Source organism: Typopeltis vanoorti, chromosome 4, assembly GCF_054136105.1.
Source record: "Typopeltis vanoorti isolate ZY-2024b chromosome 4, IOZ_Tvanoo_1.0, whole genome shotgun sequence".
Lineage (NCBI taxonomy): Eukaryota > Metazoa > Arthropoda > Arachnida > Uropygi > Thelyphonidae > Typopeltis > Typopeltis vanoorti.
In genome coordinates, this window is record NC_143552.1 from 93,111,265 (window position 1) to 93,131,939 (window position 20,675).

Here is a 20,675-nt window from a genome sequence, read left to right on the forward strand (position 1 = left end):
TTCAATGAGGCAAAGAGAACCTTGTCATGTTCAATTCCATGTAAAGAGTTTTGCCTTTTCTCTCACAGAACAGATCTCAGCTCACCTACCTTTACCCTCAGTAATTGTGTATTACTGAGGGTAAAGTGAATAAAATCTCTATTCCTGGACTAACATTTATCTCCAGTCTCTCTCTCTTGGTATAAACAGATTGCATCAATCACCTCCTCAGCATCCAAAAATCTAGGCATTCTGTTTCATTTAAGTCGCTATTTTATACCAAACCATCTCTTAACTAAATACAAATCCACCCATGCTTAGAATACTGCTCACATACTTAGGTTGGTGCACTTAAAACTTCCCTTAAAGGGAAGTTTTAAGTGCACCAATAAATTTGGGCAGAAATCCTTGATTTCTGCCCAAAGAAGAGCAATTAAGCTCATAAGTAAAGCTTACAGATTTACTTCAGTCTCTATCTCACAAATGCAGTGCTTCAACACTGTGTCTATTCTACAGGTACTTCCATGGTCACTGCTCCAGTGAATTGGCAACCGTCATTCCTCTACTCTCAGTTGCACCTGCTAATATAAGAGCATTAGCTGCCCAGCATCCCTTTACTGTGCAACTGCAAATCAAACCACCTCCCTCTCTGCCTCATTTATTCCGCCAACCGCTGTTCCAGAGGACAGAGTTGATTGGGAATACTCTTCATGGAGTATTCCCAATCAACTTCCCAATCGACTGTGGTGGCACATCACTGAAAAAGTTCAGTGATGTGCCACCACAGGTATTACTATGTAGTCCTGTTGTATGCTTTTCTGGAGGCTTCAACTCTCTGAAGATCAGTCACTCCACACACACACCATCCATCCATCCATCTCATTGACAGTCTACCCTTCCTCTTTTTCCAGGAACTTTACCTTCTATTACTGTTCTGAGAAGTCCTCCTTCCATCCTTTCAATGTGTCCAAAATATTTTAACTTTCTTCTGTCGATATCCTTAAAGTTCTACTGATCTTTTCTAACACCCATTCATTTGTACGCATTTCAGCGTGTTATATCCTCAACAGCCTTCTGTAACACTACATCTCAAAAAAGCAGCTATTCTTTTCTTATCTGACTTCTTTAGGTTCCAAGTCTGACATCCATAAGTCACAGTTGGAAAAACAACTGCATCCAAAATCCTCACCTTTGTTCCCATGGAGATAGATCCATCATTTCAAAATTTAGACATGTCTCTGACTGTTGTTTTAGCATTCCTAACCTTTTTCTGACATCTTCTGAACAGCAATTCGTCACATTAATAATGTGATCCAGCACTCAAACTTTCTGATTTCCTCAATTCTTTCTCCGTTAAGGTACACTCGTGTCTCAAGAGCTTCCCTGTTTGCATTTCCTCTGTTATTACTGATCTTGTTAACTTTATCAAGAATTTGTCTTAGTTCTTCCTTGTCATTACAGGGGAGTACGGTATCATCCAGCATACCTCAGATTACTGGTCACATTAAAAGCTATCCTAATTCCTGCCTTGAGCTTATCCAATGCTTCACTCATGATGTCCTCCACATATATACTAAAGAAGTAAGGAGAAAGTAAACATCCTTGCCTAACTCCTATTCCCATCTGAAACCAATCAGTCAATCCAACACCTGTTCTTACCATGGCTCCCTGTACAAGTTGGCTATCAACCTGATAGTGAGTTGAGGGAAAACCCATTCTTTCCATTACTTCCCACAGTTTCACATGCTGAACAGAGTCAAAAGCTTTAGAATAGTCTAAGAAACACATTACCGGAGGGAGTCTGAATTCTTTATTTATTTTTAATATATATATATATTACGAGCCTGTGTAGCTCAGCGGATGTGGTGTTTGCACACCACAGTGCTTGACCGGAAGAAGTCAAGCACTGCGGTGTGCAATGAAGGAAGACTTGCTTTTGAATCTATCGGTGACTAGAGGAAATTTTTCTAAGCCTTTTTTCGACCAGTTCCCGAGTTAGTCGATCTCTAACATGGGCAAGCAGGTTTTTTCTGCCGGAAACTCAGGTTTTTCGTCCCATAAACTCAAGAAAATCGACCGTAGAATCACTTAATTAGTGATAGCCTTGGGCCAGCTATCTCTGATTGGCTACCAGTGGAGATTGAACTGCCCACTCAGTCTCCAAAAGTTAGATAGGACTAAAACAGCCTCACCTACTTCCTATATGGGAACAAAAAGGTGTTAGCTGATTGATAGCATATATATTTTTCTATGATCTGTCTAAGGCAAAGGATCTGATCTCTGGTGGCCTTACCTTTCCTAAAACTTGCTTGTTCCTTGGGCATCTCTGCCCCAAAAAAACACCAATAAACTTTTATTTGTCTTTATCATGGCAATGATGTGCTTATGGATCTCTTGAACTCTCATGTATGGGATCAATAAAAATAAAAACTTTTCCTTGTAATTTGACTTTTAGAATAAATAGCAGCTGAATGTCCAACTACTGACCGAAACATCTGTTTCTGCACTTTCAAAAAATCTTAATGTTTTTCCTGAGGTTCACCATTAACATTAGGGATCTGAAAATTCTTCATTTTGCACATGGAATAAGATTACTTTATCATTAGCTATTGCAAATAAAATTCCTGAAATAAATTTCAGATTAACCTCTTAACAAATTTGCCTGAATATATTCAGATATGCCAATAAGACCAAAAATTAATTTACCAAAACATCTTGTATTTTTTTTCCTAATTTTATTTTAGGAATTTAAATGAAAATACTCATATGTATATTTCCATTCATGTATTTTGTTTTGGTTGTGGCTCAAGATGGAATTTAGATTCTAACTGGTGAAATGGTGTATGTGGATAGCATGATGCATGGCAGAAATGAATAAAAAATAAGGTATTTTTGGTGTCAAACTTTCTCTCAAAAAATTAGTCAGGAGGTTAATTAAAATTGGAAAGAAACGTAAGAGAAATAATAAAAAAAGTAATGTTTTTTATTCTAAAATTTGTTTTATAATTCATCATGTTGACTATGGTATTGCATATGATGAACATCAAATACTTCACAATAAAAATAGAAGATATTATAAATCCATTATTATTATATAGCCAAATTTCAAAATTGATCAGAGAGTTTACGAGAATACAACCTCTGGCAATGAAGTTGCCTCTGTATGGCACTACTGAAAAGACATTAAAATACAAAATTAATAACAGAAAATCTCATGTAAAAAGATTATTTAATAGTATAATTTTCGCCTGTGTTTCACAGGCATCTTTAGCACATTTTAAGCTCAAATTAAACAATAACTGACAATTCCAAAAAGAACCACCTAAGTAGCTAGTGTAAGATAACTAAAAAGGTCAATAAATTTCCTTAAAAAAAAAAAAATAATAAAATAAAAAAAATTATATATACAATAAAAAATTAGGAAAGATTAGCTGAATTATAAAGTACTATCTCCCATAAAGGGGATAGACATAAACCATCAGATCTGTTTAAGTTAGGCAAGTGAAGTTTCACATGTTTCTTTATAAAGCCATTCCATGAGGAACCGACTTTTGTGAAGAACTCTTCTTTTTCCAATGAACTCTATGTCTAGTGAAGATGGCATGTTCTGCAAGTCCAGACTGTTCAGGTTCAAGGTATTGAATATAAAACTGGTCTTCTTCTAGCTGTATAGAGGCAGATCTTCCTGTTTGTCCAAAATAAGATAATCCACAAGAGCAAGGAATCTGGTAAACACCTGGATAATTAAGATGTGGAAGCTTGTCCTTAGGAGAAGTGAGAAAGGTGGAGATTTTTCTGAATGGTCGAAAGGCAACAAAAATATTCAGATTATCTGATTTCAGACAAACAGGAAGGTCTGTCTCTATTCAGCTAGAAGAAAACCAGTCTTATATTCAATACCTTGAACCTGAACAGTCTGGACTTGCAGAACATGCCATCTTCACTAGACATAGAGTTCACTGGAAAAAGACAAGAGTCCTTCACAAAAGTTGGTTCCTCATAGAAGGGCTTTATAAAGAAACATGTGAAACTTTACTTCACTCACCTAACTTAAACAGATCTGATGGTTTACGTCTATCCCTTTATTCTGATAGTACTTTATAATTCAGCTAATCTTTCCTAACTTTTTATTGTGTATGTGTGTGTGTGTATATATATATACAGGGTGTTCGGGATAAATTTGACAGTTTCGTAAGGAAAAAGAAAATCTTCTTTGTATCTATTAAATTTAATGAATTGACAAAAAAACATTACAGGCAGAGTTAATTACAATACTATCAACAAGATTTACTCAAAATAACCACCATTAGCATCGATCACAGCTTCAATTCTGCTTCGGAACCTCGAACAAGCTGATGCTACAGTCTCCCTGGGAAGGGCCGCAAAAACTGTTTTAATTTTATCCATTAACTGGGCTTTTGTATTACTGGAAGTGCGATTGGTGTCTTTTTCAACTGCGCCCCATACAAAATAATCCATGGGGTTAAGGTCTGGGGAGTTTGGAGGCCAAACATTTGGACTGGTGAAGTCGTAGAAATTTTCAGACAACAATTTTTGACTTTTCCCAGAGGTGTGGCAAGTGGCCGAATCCTGCTGCCATACATACGGCCTACCATTGGCTACCCTTGTTATCCAGGGCTTGACTACAGTTAGCAACTCCACGAACAAAGCCCGAATTCCAATGCCAGGGTTCTTCAACACCTGTTCCTGCAGATTTGCGAGGAATTCTGCTGTACGAACGCAATCAGATCGTCTGCTAGGGATCTTTCTTCTTGCTACATCCTCGTAGTCACCATTGCAAGTCTCTAGTTCATGCCTGATTGTTTTTACTGTATTCAGGGAGCATTGGGCAGCAGTCGTAATATCCTTATTTTGATGGCGGGCACGAATCATCATGATACAAGTTATTCTCTTCCATGATTCAGGTGGGTTCCAGCTATCCATCCTTTCTGACATCTTGTATATGAATGAAGAAGGGTCCAAACTTTTAAATGAAGAGAAGTGTGTGTTAATACATGTAACTTACGGAAAAATATAATTAATTATAAATATGTCAAATTTATCCCGAACACCCTGTATATATATATATATATATATATATATATATATATATATATATATATATATATATATATATATATATATATATATATATATATATATTTTTTTTTTTTTTTTTTTTTTGTTAGGAAATTTATCGACTTTTTTAGTTATCTTACACTAGCTACTTAGGTGGTGCTTTTTGAAATTGTCAGTTATTGTTCAATTTGACTTAAAATGTACTGAAGATGCCTGTGACACACAGGCGAAAATTATACTATTAAATAATCTTTTTAACATGAGTTTTTCCATTATTAATTTTGTATTTATGTCTGCTCACAGTTTGCCATTATTAAAACTTAAAAGACATGAACTCTGCCCAGAAGGCTATGTTCAACTTCTAGTGCTTTTATATATTAAGGTTCAATATGACAGCTATTTCAAGGTGCTAGTTCTCATCAGAGACCAGGCAAATAAAAACTGTAAAAATCCTCTTTTAATACTGTAGGGTTCCAAAATCAGACATATGCTTTAGATTCATTATCTCCAACCTGAGAAATCTGGTCCTGTAGAACATAAAATTTCTACTAACTACAAAATCGTTTGGAAAAATACAACTATTCTTCATATAACTCTTTCAAATCTACAAGAACAGGGGTGTTCAACTCGTTGATCGCGGAGCGATTTTTGGTCAATCTCTTGTGTATTCCTCCTTACTTACAAATTTAATTAAAACTGAAAACATAATATTTTATTTATCATTATTTTTGTATTATTTTTAATTCTCTTTAAGTGTATTGCTATTGTTTATTTTTCATCAAAATTGTCAAATCAGTAATTTTCTTATAAGTCCGGGTAAATGAATTAATTTGGATCAGTGGATTATAAGCAAAGTGTAAAAACTCAATTGTAGCTTAAATATTAAATATTCCAAAGCACATTACATCGATTTTTTACTTAGGTTAAGTCCCACGTGAATATTGTAAAAAATAACCTTTGTCTCAGTATAGTTTGTATTTGATGTTTTTGTAAATAACTCTTTTGAAGCTAACTGCATATACTGCTTTAATAAGAATATGTTAGAGTGTTAAAAACAAAGGCAATGTTTTTGTCACCGAAGCTGTACACGGCAGCATTAGAAAGATTGTTACTGAAACTTGTATGCATGAGAAAGGCTTGCAGGCTCTAAGTGTAAACATCTCCGAAGTCAGCCAGAAAGAGTTCAAACAACTTTCTGATGGCTGGCAACTTACAATCAAAAGAAAGTGGAGAAGAACAAAAGGCGTGCCGAACTTGAAACTTAAGATGAAAGACTCATACAGATTCTTTGGGGGGCCAAACTTCATGCGAGGTCTCAGAGGAGGCATAATAAAAAGGGACTGAAGGAAGCAGAAGGGGGGTCCCGGTTCTAGAATTGCTGTCAGAGAGGAGGCCGTCCAGTCCAGAGTCACTGTCAGAGAGACTGCCCAGATCCACATTGCTTGAGAGAGGAGTTTCCCGCTTCCAGAAAGGAGGTTCTTGGTTCGAGACATCGCTAGAGAGAGAGAGAGACTACTTCTAGGCCGCAGACAAGGTTTCAAATGCTGAAAGAAAGAGTTCCAATTGCTGGAGAAAAGTTTCCAGGCCAGGTTAATGTCAGACATTGACCAGTGTGTTGCGTTTTCATTACATTTTGATGAACCAAACGACTTCACCGATATTGCTCAGTTAATGGTATTTATTCACATGGTATTTCAAGATTATTCAAGTAAAGAAGAACTTTTGGAAATTATACCATTATTGGGAAGGACTAGGGGAGAAGACATTTTTTCGGCATTTGATGAATTTGTGAAACAACACAAACTTCCACTTTTTAAACTTGAGTCTATTACTACTGATGGTGCTCCTTCAATGATAGATAATAAATCAGGCTTCATTTCATTATGTAAAAACGATGACAAATATCCAGAATTTTTAATGAACCACTGTATTACTCACCAACGAGTACTGTGTAGTAATAGATTAAACACAAAAGATGTTTTGGATATTATATTTAAAATTGTAAATTCTCTTCGAGGAAAATCTCTGCAACGGCAATTATTTAAATTACAGGCAGATGATGATGAAAGGGGACTTCTGTTGTACAATAATGTTTGTTGGCTCAGCAGAAGTCAATTTTTAGAAAGATTTTTTGTATTAATTAACAATATAAAAAATTTTCTTGATGAAAAAGGAGATATTTATCCACAATTGAGTGATAAAAGATGGTTGTTACACTTATCATTTTTAGTAGATTTCTGTACAAAATTAAGCAATTTAAATTTAGAGTTACAAGGTAGAGATAAAAATTTAATTGACATGTTAAGTTCAATAAAAACTTTCCAACAATAGTTACTTTTATTAAAGAAAAATATAAATGACCGCGAATTTAGATATCTCACATATTTATTAACATTTTTTGAACAAAATCAAGAAATGCTTCGCTATGATTTAAAAGAATTTATTTGTGAAATAGAATTAGTTGAGGAAGAAATAAATTCAAGATTTAAAGATTTTAATAGAATTGAAATGATTGTATCTTTTATCAATAATCCATTTCAAGAAAACTTGAACATCATAGAAATTTCAAATAAAATTAGTGGGCTGTTTGATATAAACCAAGCTGAAGTAGGCTTGGGATAATAAACATTCAGAATAGTTCACATTTAAAATCAATAAACAATGAAGTCATTTGGAAGTATGCACATGAAAAATTCCCAATATTAACTGATATTGTGCGAAAAATTCTATCGTGTTTCGGATCGACACTTGTCAGAATCCGCTTTTTCAAATATGACCGTCATAAAAAATCAATTAAGAAACCAAATTACAAATGATCGTTTGGATGATTGTCTGTGATTGGCCACTTCTTCATACTTGACTATGAAAATATTGCGAGGTCCAAACAATGCCAAATTTCACATTAACTTAATCAACCAGCATTTCCTGTAACTGGTGAGTTTGTAATCAATCTGTTGTTTTTTAACTTTGGTTTTCCAAAATAGAGAAATAAATATTTTATTCCAATATATATATATATATATATATTTTTTTTTTTTTTTTTTTTTTTGTTGTATTAAAATAATTAAAAGTGAGAAATAAATTTTTAAATACACATATAAAGTTTTTAGTTGTGTATTTTTTTTAGTTGTTTATTTGTGCATAATCAGATATCAGGTTGAGGGAACGTGATCTATATAAGAGAGTAGATCGGCGAATAACTTTTTATAGAAAAGTAGCTCGCGTAGTAAAAAAAGATTGAACACCACTGTACAAGATCCATTCAACAAATGCTATGAAGCCTCTCACAATTAACTTAAATTCAATTACAGTGATGATTTAAAAATTTTAGAAAATGGTTATCTCGAACAGGCTCTGCTAATGTAATAATTTAACACACATAATTCTTATGAAATGTTATTGTTCTTTTATTTATAAGTACCACTATCTATTGGTGTGCTTTTTGTGTTTTATATTGTTCTACAGGTTTCTAATCATATCATATCATATTGGTGGCCTAAGAGCTAAAGAAAGAATGTATTTTGTAATAAATACTTTTATTTAGAACTTGGTAATATTTGTTTCCATTCAGTCTTTCTTTATGTAATTGTCCATTTGATGCGCTTTTATTCTAATGATAATATGATCGTTACAAAGCACAATTTTCATAATAAACACTTTGTGTAATTTAAATGTAAAGTAAATTCATTATGTCTATTAATTATTTAGTATTAATAACCAGACATGTAATGCATGATTAGAACGAAAGTTTATAATGAAAGCTTACCCAATAGATCTTTGTGTGATATTAAATCCATTGCCTTCATAGTATCAAAAGCAGTCACTTCAGTTTCCTGAACATGCCATTGTTCAAAGCAGATGAGATAACCAAGAAAATTTTTGATATCAGCAGAATCCATTGCTTATCAGTTGAGATTTATGGCCAGTGTGAAGTTCATTCATAATGCAGTTGGGTGGATGATGCACCATTTTATTAGAAAAGTTGGTTCAATTCTCTTTGTTGATGATACTCCACAGCAAGTTGGACTAGGTATGAAATGAAAAACCCTTACCACTACTGTATGAGAACAGCTAACTTGCCTTTGATGATAGTACTCTTATTCTGAATAAATGTTTATCATCAAAGGCAAGTTAGCTGTTCTCATATAGTAGTGGTAAAGGTTTTTCATTATCATTATATTCATATTATGTATTCATATTTATATATTCATATAAATATCATCAAAATACTTTGATGATATTTTTCATATCATCAAAGGCAAGTTAGTTGGTCTCATGTGGTGGTGGTAGGGGCTTTTCATTCTATAAACAGTCCAACTAGTTGAAGAACATACAGTGAGGTTAGACAAACATCAGAGCATATAATGGATCTATAACAACAGCTAAAGCAACTAAGGCTATGAGTCAAGTGTATTAAGTATGTTAATAGCATGTGGCTGGCTGTTTATTCTGCAGGATGAATAATTCCAGTTTCTGGGAAAGAAACCTTGCTACACCTATATGAGACCAGCTAACTCACTTTTAGCCAGAAAATCCTTCACTATGTTCCTTAAGAGGGGGGGGGGGCATGGTTGCACACAAGGATGGCAACTCCTCTATGCACAGGTATGTCCCTCCCCCATTCTGTCTTACAGATGATACTGACATTTTGTATTGCAGGATCAACACTGAGTTTCAGGTATGTCTCCTATGGGCAAAGGTACACCAGTTTATACTTAAGCAAGACAGTCTTGATGTCATCAACATTTTGTCAGAATTCATAATTCCATTGCAGAGATGCTTTCATTATTTTTGATGGATGCATTTGGATTCCAATATTGTGAGGCCTTGGATATTTTTTCTTTTTTAGGGAATTGGAAACAGCCAGTGTATATCATTTCTTCCTCAACAGGAAAATATCCAAGATATCATCAAATTAAACTATGTTGAGGACACCAAGTATTTTAATGGATTTATTTTCTTGGAGGAATACAGATATCCATCCTATCTACTAAAGGATATAGAAGCATGTCTTGTTTTTTTTTAAGGTGCATGTTCCTTTATTTTATTTTATTTTTTTTCCACTAGTGAATTCTCACATAGTGGGACCATCTTTGGCATGTCATCAGGAGTGAGCCCATATTGATTTCTGTTTGATTTGCTCTCAAGAGATAGCAAGCTATCGTATTATTCAGTTTTGATGTATTTGTGAGAAGGTGAGACTGTCATACAAGTTAAGGTCCTGTTGACACCCTTCACAGTTGCTTTCAAAGCATAAAAGGGTTTACTACTATGTGTTGTTTCTACTTTTATGGCATACTGCCTCTATACCTCTTGACAAGGGGTGCTCTGTTTTCATTTTTTAAATCTCCTTTTCATCTTTCCACTTTTGGCATGCTCAGGAGTACAATGTGTGATCTCCCTCACAATTAGGGTATTTCAGTGTTTTGCACCTACAGTCTTTGTTCTCATGATTTTTACTGCCATATTGGCCACAGATGGCAGATCTACAACAGAAAGTATGAGAGTGACCATACTTCTAACATTTCAAGCAGCACAAAGGATTTTGGATGTACAACTGATAGAGCAATTGAGATACCCTGCTTTCACTGATGTTGGGGTCTCAGCATGATGAATGTAAAGATGATATTCCTAGTCAGAACCAGGTGACCATCCCTGTATATGAGGATTCTCCTTATGGCTGTCACTCCCTGATCCTTTGGTCTAAAGGAAGTTGCCTCATCAGGAACTAGGACGTCCCACTGTAATATTAATCCTTGAGGAATATTCAAAAGTTTTTTTAGTTTTTTTTTGTGTGTGTGTGTGTGTGTGCGTGTGTGTGTGTGTGTGTGGAGGGGGAAGTAATATGATTGGTATTTCTCCAATAGATGTTGCAGGAAGGAGCTGTTCTGATTGTGTCTGGGTTGCTTTTTCAACAAGAATGTCTCCTGAATGGAGATTTTTTTTTAAACCAGATGGACATCTGGATGAAAGAAGGATAGACTGGCTATTTGCTTGTTGAATGTAAAATTAAGAATGATGATATATTTGTTGCTTTTTGTTTTCCAATAATGTGCAAATGGTTTCTGAACGGGGTGCTTAAGGGTCAAAACTGTATAACTGAGAGGAGACCTCCACATAGCCTTTAAAGGAATGCGGAGAACCGACCAGGGCTTCTGACCTAATGTCCAATCCTCACCTTCTCGTGGTGCACCCTGTTGGGTATCTACTTTGATACTGAACGAACGAGGATGGGCTGGCAATTTGGGATTTAGCCGACCAAATTGTATTCTTATTGGTTAAACCAAAATAAAAAAATGATGGTACAACATGACAAAATTTCATGCCGGCTGGGGCGTCGCCCGGTTAAACAAGGCCCCCGTTGTTTTTGCCAGGGAACCAGGGCGAACAGCGAAAAGTCAGCTACTGGAACAAATCTGAAAACAAACCCCAACTCAACATCACCAGAGTTAAAGATCGGTACTATCAACGTAAGAAGCCTTAATGGCAAAGAAATGGAGCTAGCTGAGGAATTAGATAAGTACCAGATCGACATAATAGGGGTGACTGAAACAAAAAAAACCAAAACTGGTGAGATCTTTCTGAGCAATAAATACAAAATGTTATATTCAGGCAATAACAATCAAGGAAAAGAAGGAGTAGCCATAGTATTCAACACAAAATACGAGGCTAATCTTCTTGAATGGCAGTCAGTCTCAAGTAGAGTAATGTGGGCAAATATGAGAATGGGGAACTGGACAATGAGACTTATTTGTGCCTATGGTCCCACAGAAGGTTCTACTAAGGTAGAAGTGGAGGAATTTTTTGAGGCTTTAGAAAAAGCAACTGACACAATGAAAAAGGAAAAGTTGGTCCTTGTTGGGGATCTAAATAGTAGAGTAGGAAATGATTGTGAGACATACAAAAACATTTTGGGAAAATTTGGAGAAAAGAGCAAAGCTAATAATAATGGCAAATATCTGTTGGATTTCTGCTCAGGACATGGACTGGTTATTACTAACACCATGTTCCAACATAAAAATGTGCACAAATTCACATGGAGAGAAGAGGCTAGGAATAAGAAAAGTCTCATTGACTATGTTATTGTTGATAGCGATGTTTTCTCCCTAGTGCAGGACACCAGAGTGTACAGAGGATTTGAAATTGGAAGTGATCACTATTTAGTCTTGAGCAGGATAAAATTGAATTTCATATTGAAAAGAATAACATGTAGGAAAGTTTTAAAGCGAATAAAAGTTGAGCAGCTCTCAGATGTAAACTGTAGACTAAAATACAGAAATATTATTGAAAAGAAAATGAAAGAGTTTGAGAACAGGAATCAAACCTTGGAGATTCAGTGGCAAACTCTGAAGGAAACATTGATTGATTCTGCCAGAGAGGCATGTGGTGAGGTTGTTTGCAAAGATAAAAAAATCAGAACTCCCTGGTGGACACAGGAAGTTAAAGAGGCAGTGAAGGAAAAGAAGAAAGCATATCAAAAGTTCCTGGCAAATAAGTCAGCTTTTACTCTTACAGAATACAGAGACAAATGTAAGAAAGCTAAACAGTGTGTAAAACTAGCTAAACAAAAGTCATGGGAGGACTTTGGCAAGAATATAGAAAATAAATATCAAGAAGGTGGCAAAATATTCTGGAGGTTGTTGAAGAAGCTTAGGAATGGAGGAAAGAGTGCTGTAAAAGGAATTAGAGATGATAAAGGTGAAATGAAAACAGGAGAAAAAGATATCCTTGAAGTATGGAGTAATTACTTTGAAAAACTGCTAAATGAAACAAGCAGTTATGACAGCACAGTGATAAAAAACACTGACCAGGCATGCAGTCAGGAATACATATCCATACTTGAAGTAGAAAAAGCCATCAAAGGCTTGAAATGTGGAAAGGCAGCAGGAGTAGATGATATTCGACCAGAAATGCTGAAGTATGGTGGTATAAGAGTCTTACAGTGGCTGCACTGCATAGTTCAGAAAGCCTGGACAGAGGGACGAATTCCCGATGATTGGAGTAGAGCTCTCATAGTACCCATATATAAAAAGGGAAATAAAACTGAATGTGAGAATTACAGAGGTATTTCCCTACTGAGTGTTCCTGGCAAGATCTATGCAAGTATACTTGAGAAACGGTTGAGAAGAATTGTGGAAGAAAAGCTTGGTGAAGAACAAGCTGGATTCAGGCCAAATAGAGGCTGTCAGGATCAGATCTTCACTTTACGACAAATAGTCGAGAAAGCATGGGAATATAACAAAGATCTGTATTTAAGTTTTGTCGATTTGGAAAAGGCATATGACAAGGTGCCAAGAGAGAAGCTATTCAATACGCTGCAGTTATATGGTGTCAATGGGGCATTATATCAAGCAATACTTAGTCTTTATTTGAGTTGTGAGTCAGCAGTTAGAATTGAAGGAAGTACAGGAAGATGGTTTAATGTTAAATCTGGTGTGAGACAAGGATGTACATTATCCCCTCTGTTATTCATTATCTATATGGATCACATTATGAAAGAATGTGGTATTAAACCTGATATCAAAATTGGAGATGTTAATGTCAGCTCTTTGCTTTATGCGGATGATGTTATACTTCTAAATAAATCCGCTACAAGTCTGCAAGATTCTCTAACTAAATTGAATAGCTGTTGTAATAGATATGGTATGAAGGTCAGCAATAAAAAGACAAAGACAATGAAAATAGGCAGAATCATTGAAAATGTCAACTGTGTTGTGAATGGAGAACCTGTGGAACAAGTAAAACATTTCAGCTACTTAGGCATGATTTTTACTGAAGATGGTAAACTAAATATAGAAATAGACAACAGAATCAGCAAAGCTGGTATCGTGGGAAGTCAATTGAATAAATTCATATGGAATAAGAAAGAAATTAGTCGGAACACTAAATTAGCTGTATACAAGACTGTGTTCAAACCAATTTTAACTTATGGATCTGAGAGCTGGGTCAGAAGTAAAACACTTGACCAAAGACTAGAGACCACAGATATGAGAGTCCTGAGAAAGATTAGAGGTGTGAACAGATGGCATCAATGGCAATATCATATTAAAAATGAGGATATTAGGAAAGAACTTGACATTGTCACTATCCAGGAATGCGTTAGCACAGCTAATCTCAGATGGTATGGTCACTTAAATAGAATGGGAGAGGAAAGATTAGCAAAACAAGTGTTCTCTGCCAGGTTGGCAGGAAAACGACCCAGAGGAAGACCAAGATATAGGTGGATTGATACGGTACAAAGTGCCTTAGACGATAGAAATATAAGATCTGATAATGTTGGAGTCTTGACAAGTAACAGACTGATTTGGAGGAAAATTGTAGATAGGAAGTTAGTAATGATGTAATTTTTTCATGTAGTACTGTCATATCCTGTACACCCCTTGAGGGTACATGGCAGGAATTTGATGATGATGATGATGATGATGATGATGATGATGGTTTCTGAACTTGGATGGAGACTGCTGAGAGGGTCCTGATAAACATGAGGATGTAAAATTACTCTTTCTTAAAAGAAGTTTCAGCACCATAGAGCTATACATGGACATCCAATCTCAGGCAAGCAATGACTGCACTCATGAGTGGAATGCTAGGGCTAATCTGATGCCCTACCAACACCACAGCAAGCCCTGGGTCCTGTCCCAGACCAGGAGGAAGGATACTTACTACAACACTGCTAACCCTTGCTAGAAAACTCACTGACTGACTGATCTTGGCTGTACCATCCATAACCATCTGAATGCACTTCACAGCAAATGTGGCAGCAAGGAATTCGATCACTGTGCTGGTAGTGGTTTCAAAGATAGGAGAGTGAAAAAGACTCAGTAGAAGCAGAGCAAAAAATATAGGAAGAAAAGTACAGAAAAAAGAGAAAGAATGAAAAGGGCCAATACCATTATTGGGAGATTCCCTCCACTATGAATATGTGCCTCTCACATGGAGAGAGAAAGTTGAAAAAATGAAATAATCATGTTCATGTCAAAATGATTTTCTAAAATTTTCTAAATTTGCTAAACATCTTAAGGGAATCCATCTCAAAAGTAATGAACAGATGAAATATGACCACTTTGAAAAACTTGTTATGCAGTGAAGAAAATGCATTGAAAATGAGGGAAATGATATCAAGAAGCAGTGTATGAAAATAAAGTAGAGACTTCAAAGAACCTTTTTTTTATTTCAATGACCTATCTCTTTTGAATAAGAAGCTGACATTCTAAAAGTAATGCAGGCATTCTTTTTAGGATACAACTTCACAGTACTCATTAATTATAATTATAAGGTCCTAAATGTTGCATATTAAGATGATACATAATACTATAGTTGAACATTAAATTAAAAATTCTCTATATCAATAAATAAAATACTTGCATCCTTTGGCAGTTGCATTTCTGGTGGATGAGCAGTATCTCCTGGTTTTCGGCTTTCACCTTCCCCAGCATACAACAACTTAAAAAAATAAAATAAAATCATTACAGTTAAAATTTTTATAACAGTTTTATATTTCATAAAAAGAGAGAGAGAGAGAGAGAGAGGAAGAGAGATAGAAACATTTACTGTAAGTAAACTAATTTTAGAATAGCTTGAGAAAGTCATTTTCTTGCAAGACATGTTTCAGTTCATTCAATAATCTTAAAAAGTTCATAAAAGCAATCTATAAGTAGTACAATAAACAAAGCTAAGGTTTATTGTAATGGAACTTTCCTTTTTTATCGATTCCTGTAGGTAAAGAATTAGGATCAATGGATTATTTCTTAATTAAAAGTTTTAAATTAAAAAGAGTAATAAATCACATACCTGGATAATATGAAGGTCGGATGGTTGCAATATATAGAACAAATTTTAAAAGTTAGCCAAGAAATGATGTGAGATTTGGAAACAATATGGAAGGTAAAAACCAAATAAAAATAACCAAAACCAGATTTTTCTAGGAACCAGATTCGATGTAAAATCATCCCTTGTTTTTTGTTGTTGTTTTTTTTTGTCTATAAAGAGGATACTTCATTTCAACTGATTCTTTGAATGCTCTTGAGTTAAAGTGGTAATCAATGTGAAGCATTTCAATTTAGTTGCCATTCTACTAGATGTGTATCTGTTGTATGTGCTGCCAGCCCTGATTTGTGCTTTCTTTCATTCTCAATGTCTTTGATGTTGAGAAAAAAATTCATTAAGACTTATTTGTGTGGTTTAGAATTATTTCCAAGGTAACCAAAGGAATTCCTGTTGATGGTGAAGAGAGAAATAATGTACCATACAATCTAAAATTGCTAATTCACTTTGATTGAAATGGTCTAGAAAAAAAGGTTATGATCTGGATCCTAGTCTTTTCAATCAAGATATTATATCATTCTGATTACAGAGAAAGGAGATGCAATGGACTTATAGAGTGAGGAGTAATTCAGGTTGGACTGCATACAATTAATGAAACACTAAGACCACGAAACATTGTCTGTAAACTGTACATGTTCACTGGCCTATATTGCCTGTTTTGCAGGAGAAAAAGCCCTGCCATCTCTCTCTCACTGATCAACTAGTTTCAAATAAAATGACTACAATATTATGACTATAGAAGTTTTATAACAGAAACAGCAAATGCATATGATTACCAAATAAAGCGATTTTAGACAAAAAAACAAAGGAAGAAATTTCTGCTTTATGGTGTGTGTGTGTGTGGCAAAGTGGTAACACTTGGCCACACAGCAGCAATGTTGTGTTACAGAACTAATGTCTTCCACACACACAAACCAACTCGACAAAAACATAAGCACAAAACTACATTTAAAACAGATGAATAATCAACTGGGATATTAGATTTGAAAGAAAACTGGGAAATTTAGATCCTGCATATGAAAATGAACTTTGACTCAATCAGAATTAGGAAGTGGGGGGGGGGGATTTTTTGAAGCGAATTTAAAAATTTAAGATATTTCATCTTTTTTATATATGTGAAATTGTTCTGTCAATGTGATTTTATAGCTCTTTAATATAGCAATTACTCAGAATCATGATTCTTTAAAGTACATTTAAGAGATATCTATAAAGAATAACGAACTAATCCATGTATTAAGGATTAAATGTTGGGAGAAACTCATATTTGAAGCTTAATAGAGTGAAGCAGCACTGAAAATGGATTCAAAATATTATTTAATTGTCCCAGTATTTCGTCTCAGTCACTGAGACATCGTCATAGAGTACAGAATGAGAATTTTACTGTGTGCACGCACGCACGCACACACACACACACACACACACACACAGGCAACACAAAACTAAGTGAAACACGTGGACAAAAGACTAGAGTCCTAACTAAATGGGGTGTCCTCTCTGGGTACCTCTTGGAGGGCTAGGATATAAACTGGGATCTTGAAGTGTTCATGTTTCCCATATTTTGGGAAGTTTAGTGCAACCATATTATTTAAATTAAGCAGATTTCAGAGAGCAGTTATAGATTCAAAAAAATGTCTTTCTCTTTTAAATTTACTGCAGTGGATCATGGTGGTCTTTCCAACTGATTCTATGTGCCACATCTAAAGCATAGTGCATAAAGCCTGATTGACCACAGTCGTGACTGCATATCTTCCTGTTTGTCCATAATATGCCAACTTGCAGGAACAGGGCACTTTGGCACAGAGAGAGAGAGGAGGAAGTTGATCTTCAGCAGAACGTATAAAGGTAGCAATCTAAGGTAAAGTAAGATATGGTTGAGGATTGGGGGAAGGACATTTTTTTGATACTGTGTAGGAAATGTAGCCATTAAATAAGCAGGTGTAGTGTATGTGATAAGTTCTGCTGTAAGAGAGGACCATTTTCTGTGATTTAAGGAGGCCAGGAAGAAACGTTTTTGAGCTTCTGGATTCTAAACTAGAATTCTACTTTAGAATCTTCTGGATTCTGGATTCAGCCTTCCAGATTTTAAACCCACACCTCTAGTTCGACCTCTTCATACAGTAGTTTAAATTTTATCAAAAAGGCTTAGTGATGCTGCCATTGGTATCATTAGTCTTAGCCATAATTTTGCCATTGCTCCATATGAAGTATGAGCACTAGATCAACATCAAATGCAGTATCAGTAATTTATCTCTGGAAATAGCTAACATCAGGCTTGACGTTACCAGCATTCTTTCTCGATCTTTGCCTCCAGAAAGAAATCTGTTATCTTGCCGACTTGTGCCCTCAAGAAACTACATAAAGATAGTAGTATAGTGATCAGCAGAGCTGATAAGGGGAGTGCTACCGTTATTCTTAATACCAGTGAATACAAGAGAAAAATGGACATCATTCTCAGAGACCACTATACCTTCAGATGTTTACATTACAATCCCACCAAATCTTGGATCAAAAAATTTAAGTCTGCTCAAAAAAAAGTTTCTTCCTGGCTCCTTAAATCACAAAAAAACTCAACTCTTCAGTTCTCATCCCCCCCCACCAGATATATAGATTACAAAAAATACACAAACCCAATTCCCCCACCCACCCAAAGACCTATAGTAGATGGTACAGATTCCTCCATGATAAAAATAAGCACAAAACAGTAAGCTCTCTTATCCCCCCTCATCATATATCATACCTAATCCTGTGGCTTCCTCTCTTTGAGAGGGGTTGCAACTGATTACTAGGGAGATATGACACAATAGTTTCCCATTGCCTTCCTTGGCATAAGTATTTATGATTGTATCGGTTGTGTTCACAAGACCAGTTTGCCTGTTTTGGGTGATGAAAAACCCACATTACTGGGAGGAAAAATCCTCCACCTCTGTATGAGACCGGTTAAATTCTAAATGCTAATTTTCAATTGGAATACCGATTTGTGCATCACAATGCACATTTAATATCCATGCTGGTCAAATGAAGTAAATTTTACTATCATGATTCTAGATAAGCCATTGGACATATCTGAGATCAAATAAAATAATAGAAATTTAAATCAATTAACAATACCTGAAATATGCGAGGAATATCTCTAGCTTCTGCACGAATTACATCACCCTGAGTTACTGACCTTACATGGAATAATTTACTGTAAAATAAAAATATTTTTAATTGACTTACACATGCAATATTAATGTAAATATGGAAAAATATACATCAGTACCAATACTTTTACAATTAAACAATGCAAAACTATTTTTGGAAAGCACCACTACTTTGCACAAAAAAAAATAACATAAATAACTATTATTTTTCAGGAAATAACATGTACTAAAATATTAATTATAATAACTTTAATATTTAATTAATACTTTCCTATATTTTGGCAACATTACATTGCCATAATCAGGGGATCACAAAAACGATGATATGTGCACACAGGCACTAATACTGGGCAAATGAGGTTTAAGAAATGCAACAAAGTCGGAGCCTAGAACCATAGATGACATCCCTTAGGGGAATAGATTGGTGGTCTTAGCTGATTGACTGAAGATCTGAGGATGAGTACTTTCCAAATTTTGGGCAGTCTCATGCACCTTAAATTTATTGAGGTTTGGAAAGATTTTCAGGGCTGGGGCATATTCAAGGAATACCCTCTGTATGAAAAGAAACTGGCCCTGCAAGCAAAAGACAACTCACAGGAATTGTATTGAAATGCAACAAGTAAAAGAAAGGATGAATATGAAAGAATAACTCTTCTGAATGCAGATGGCGTGAGGATAACAGATGCAGAAGAGGTTGTTCAATAATGAGTGCCTATTTTACTAAAAGCTATCAACTTGGTGTATGCAATATTGAGTTCACTGTTACCTCTTCAGTGAATGAAGATCTTGAGTGTATGAAGAGGAGGTATTAGAGCTGTTGCACAAACTGAATAACAATTCAGCAATAGGGACTGATGGGAGATCAGCAAGGGTGCTAAAAGTGTTCAGCTGAACTGCCTATTCCTTTGACCAGGCTACATAATTTGAGTTGTAGAACAGGAAAGATTCCACAGGAATGGAAAGAATGTATGGTAACATCACTGCAGAAGGGTGGCGCAAAAACTGACATATCCAATATCGATCAATCAGTATCTAAGGAGCGTGAAGATTTTGGAAAAACTGGTTAGAGCTCGCATTCAGAAATGGGTTGACAGTGAATCTGTACTTTGCAACGAACAGCATGGGTTTACTAAAGGAAGGTCATATTTTAGCAACTTGTTCATATTCTATAATGTTACCATTGAACTATACAAGGGGAATGGATACACCATGCTACTTTTGTATTGTGCTAAAGCTTTTGACAGAATACAGCATGAAAGATTGTTGGATAAATTGGAGAATATGGGTTTAGATATAAAATATTAGCATGGATAAGAAGTTGGCTGACTGACAGATATCAAAAAGTGATATATGGAGGGATGTGAGTCTGCATGATTTAAGGTAATCAGTGGTGTACCACAAGAATCATTCCTTGGACCACTGTTATTCAATCTACATTAATGATATTGGGAAGGATTTGACAGACAGGTAACATACAGCTATTTGCTGACGATGCAAATATACATCATCCTCTGTCCAAAAAGAAACCAAACTTTTGATAGAAAATAAAACACAGGCCAATTATAATTATTCAAATCATTTATTTCAATCAATATACTCTCCCTCAGCTTCGATACAACATTTGGCACAGTCAATTAATTCGTTAAAGAA

General features: G+C 35.2%; 1 protein-coding gene across 1 annotated transcript in view; it reads right to left on the reverse strand.

Annotated features, from left to right (window-relative positions):
• Positions 1–20,675, reverse strand: part of Rok (Rho associated coiled-coil containing protein kinase) — a 484,157-nt gene that overhangs the window by 45,187 nt on the left and 418,295 nt on the right. The window contains exons 31-32 of the mRNA XM_090392113.1: positions 18,991–19,069; positions 15,424–15,501 (exon numbers count right to left, since the gene is read on the reverse strand). Of these exons, the coding sequence (XP_090248239.1) occupies positions 15,424–15,501; positions 18,991–19,069 (157 nt within the window). The remainder of the gene's footprint in view (positions 1–15,423; positions 15,502–18,990; positions 19,070–20,675) is intronic.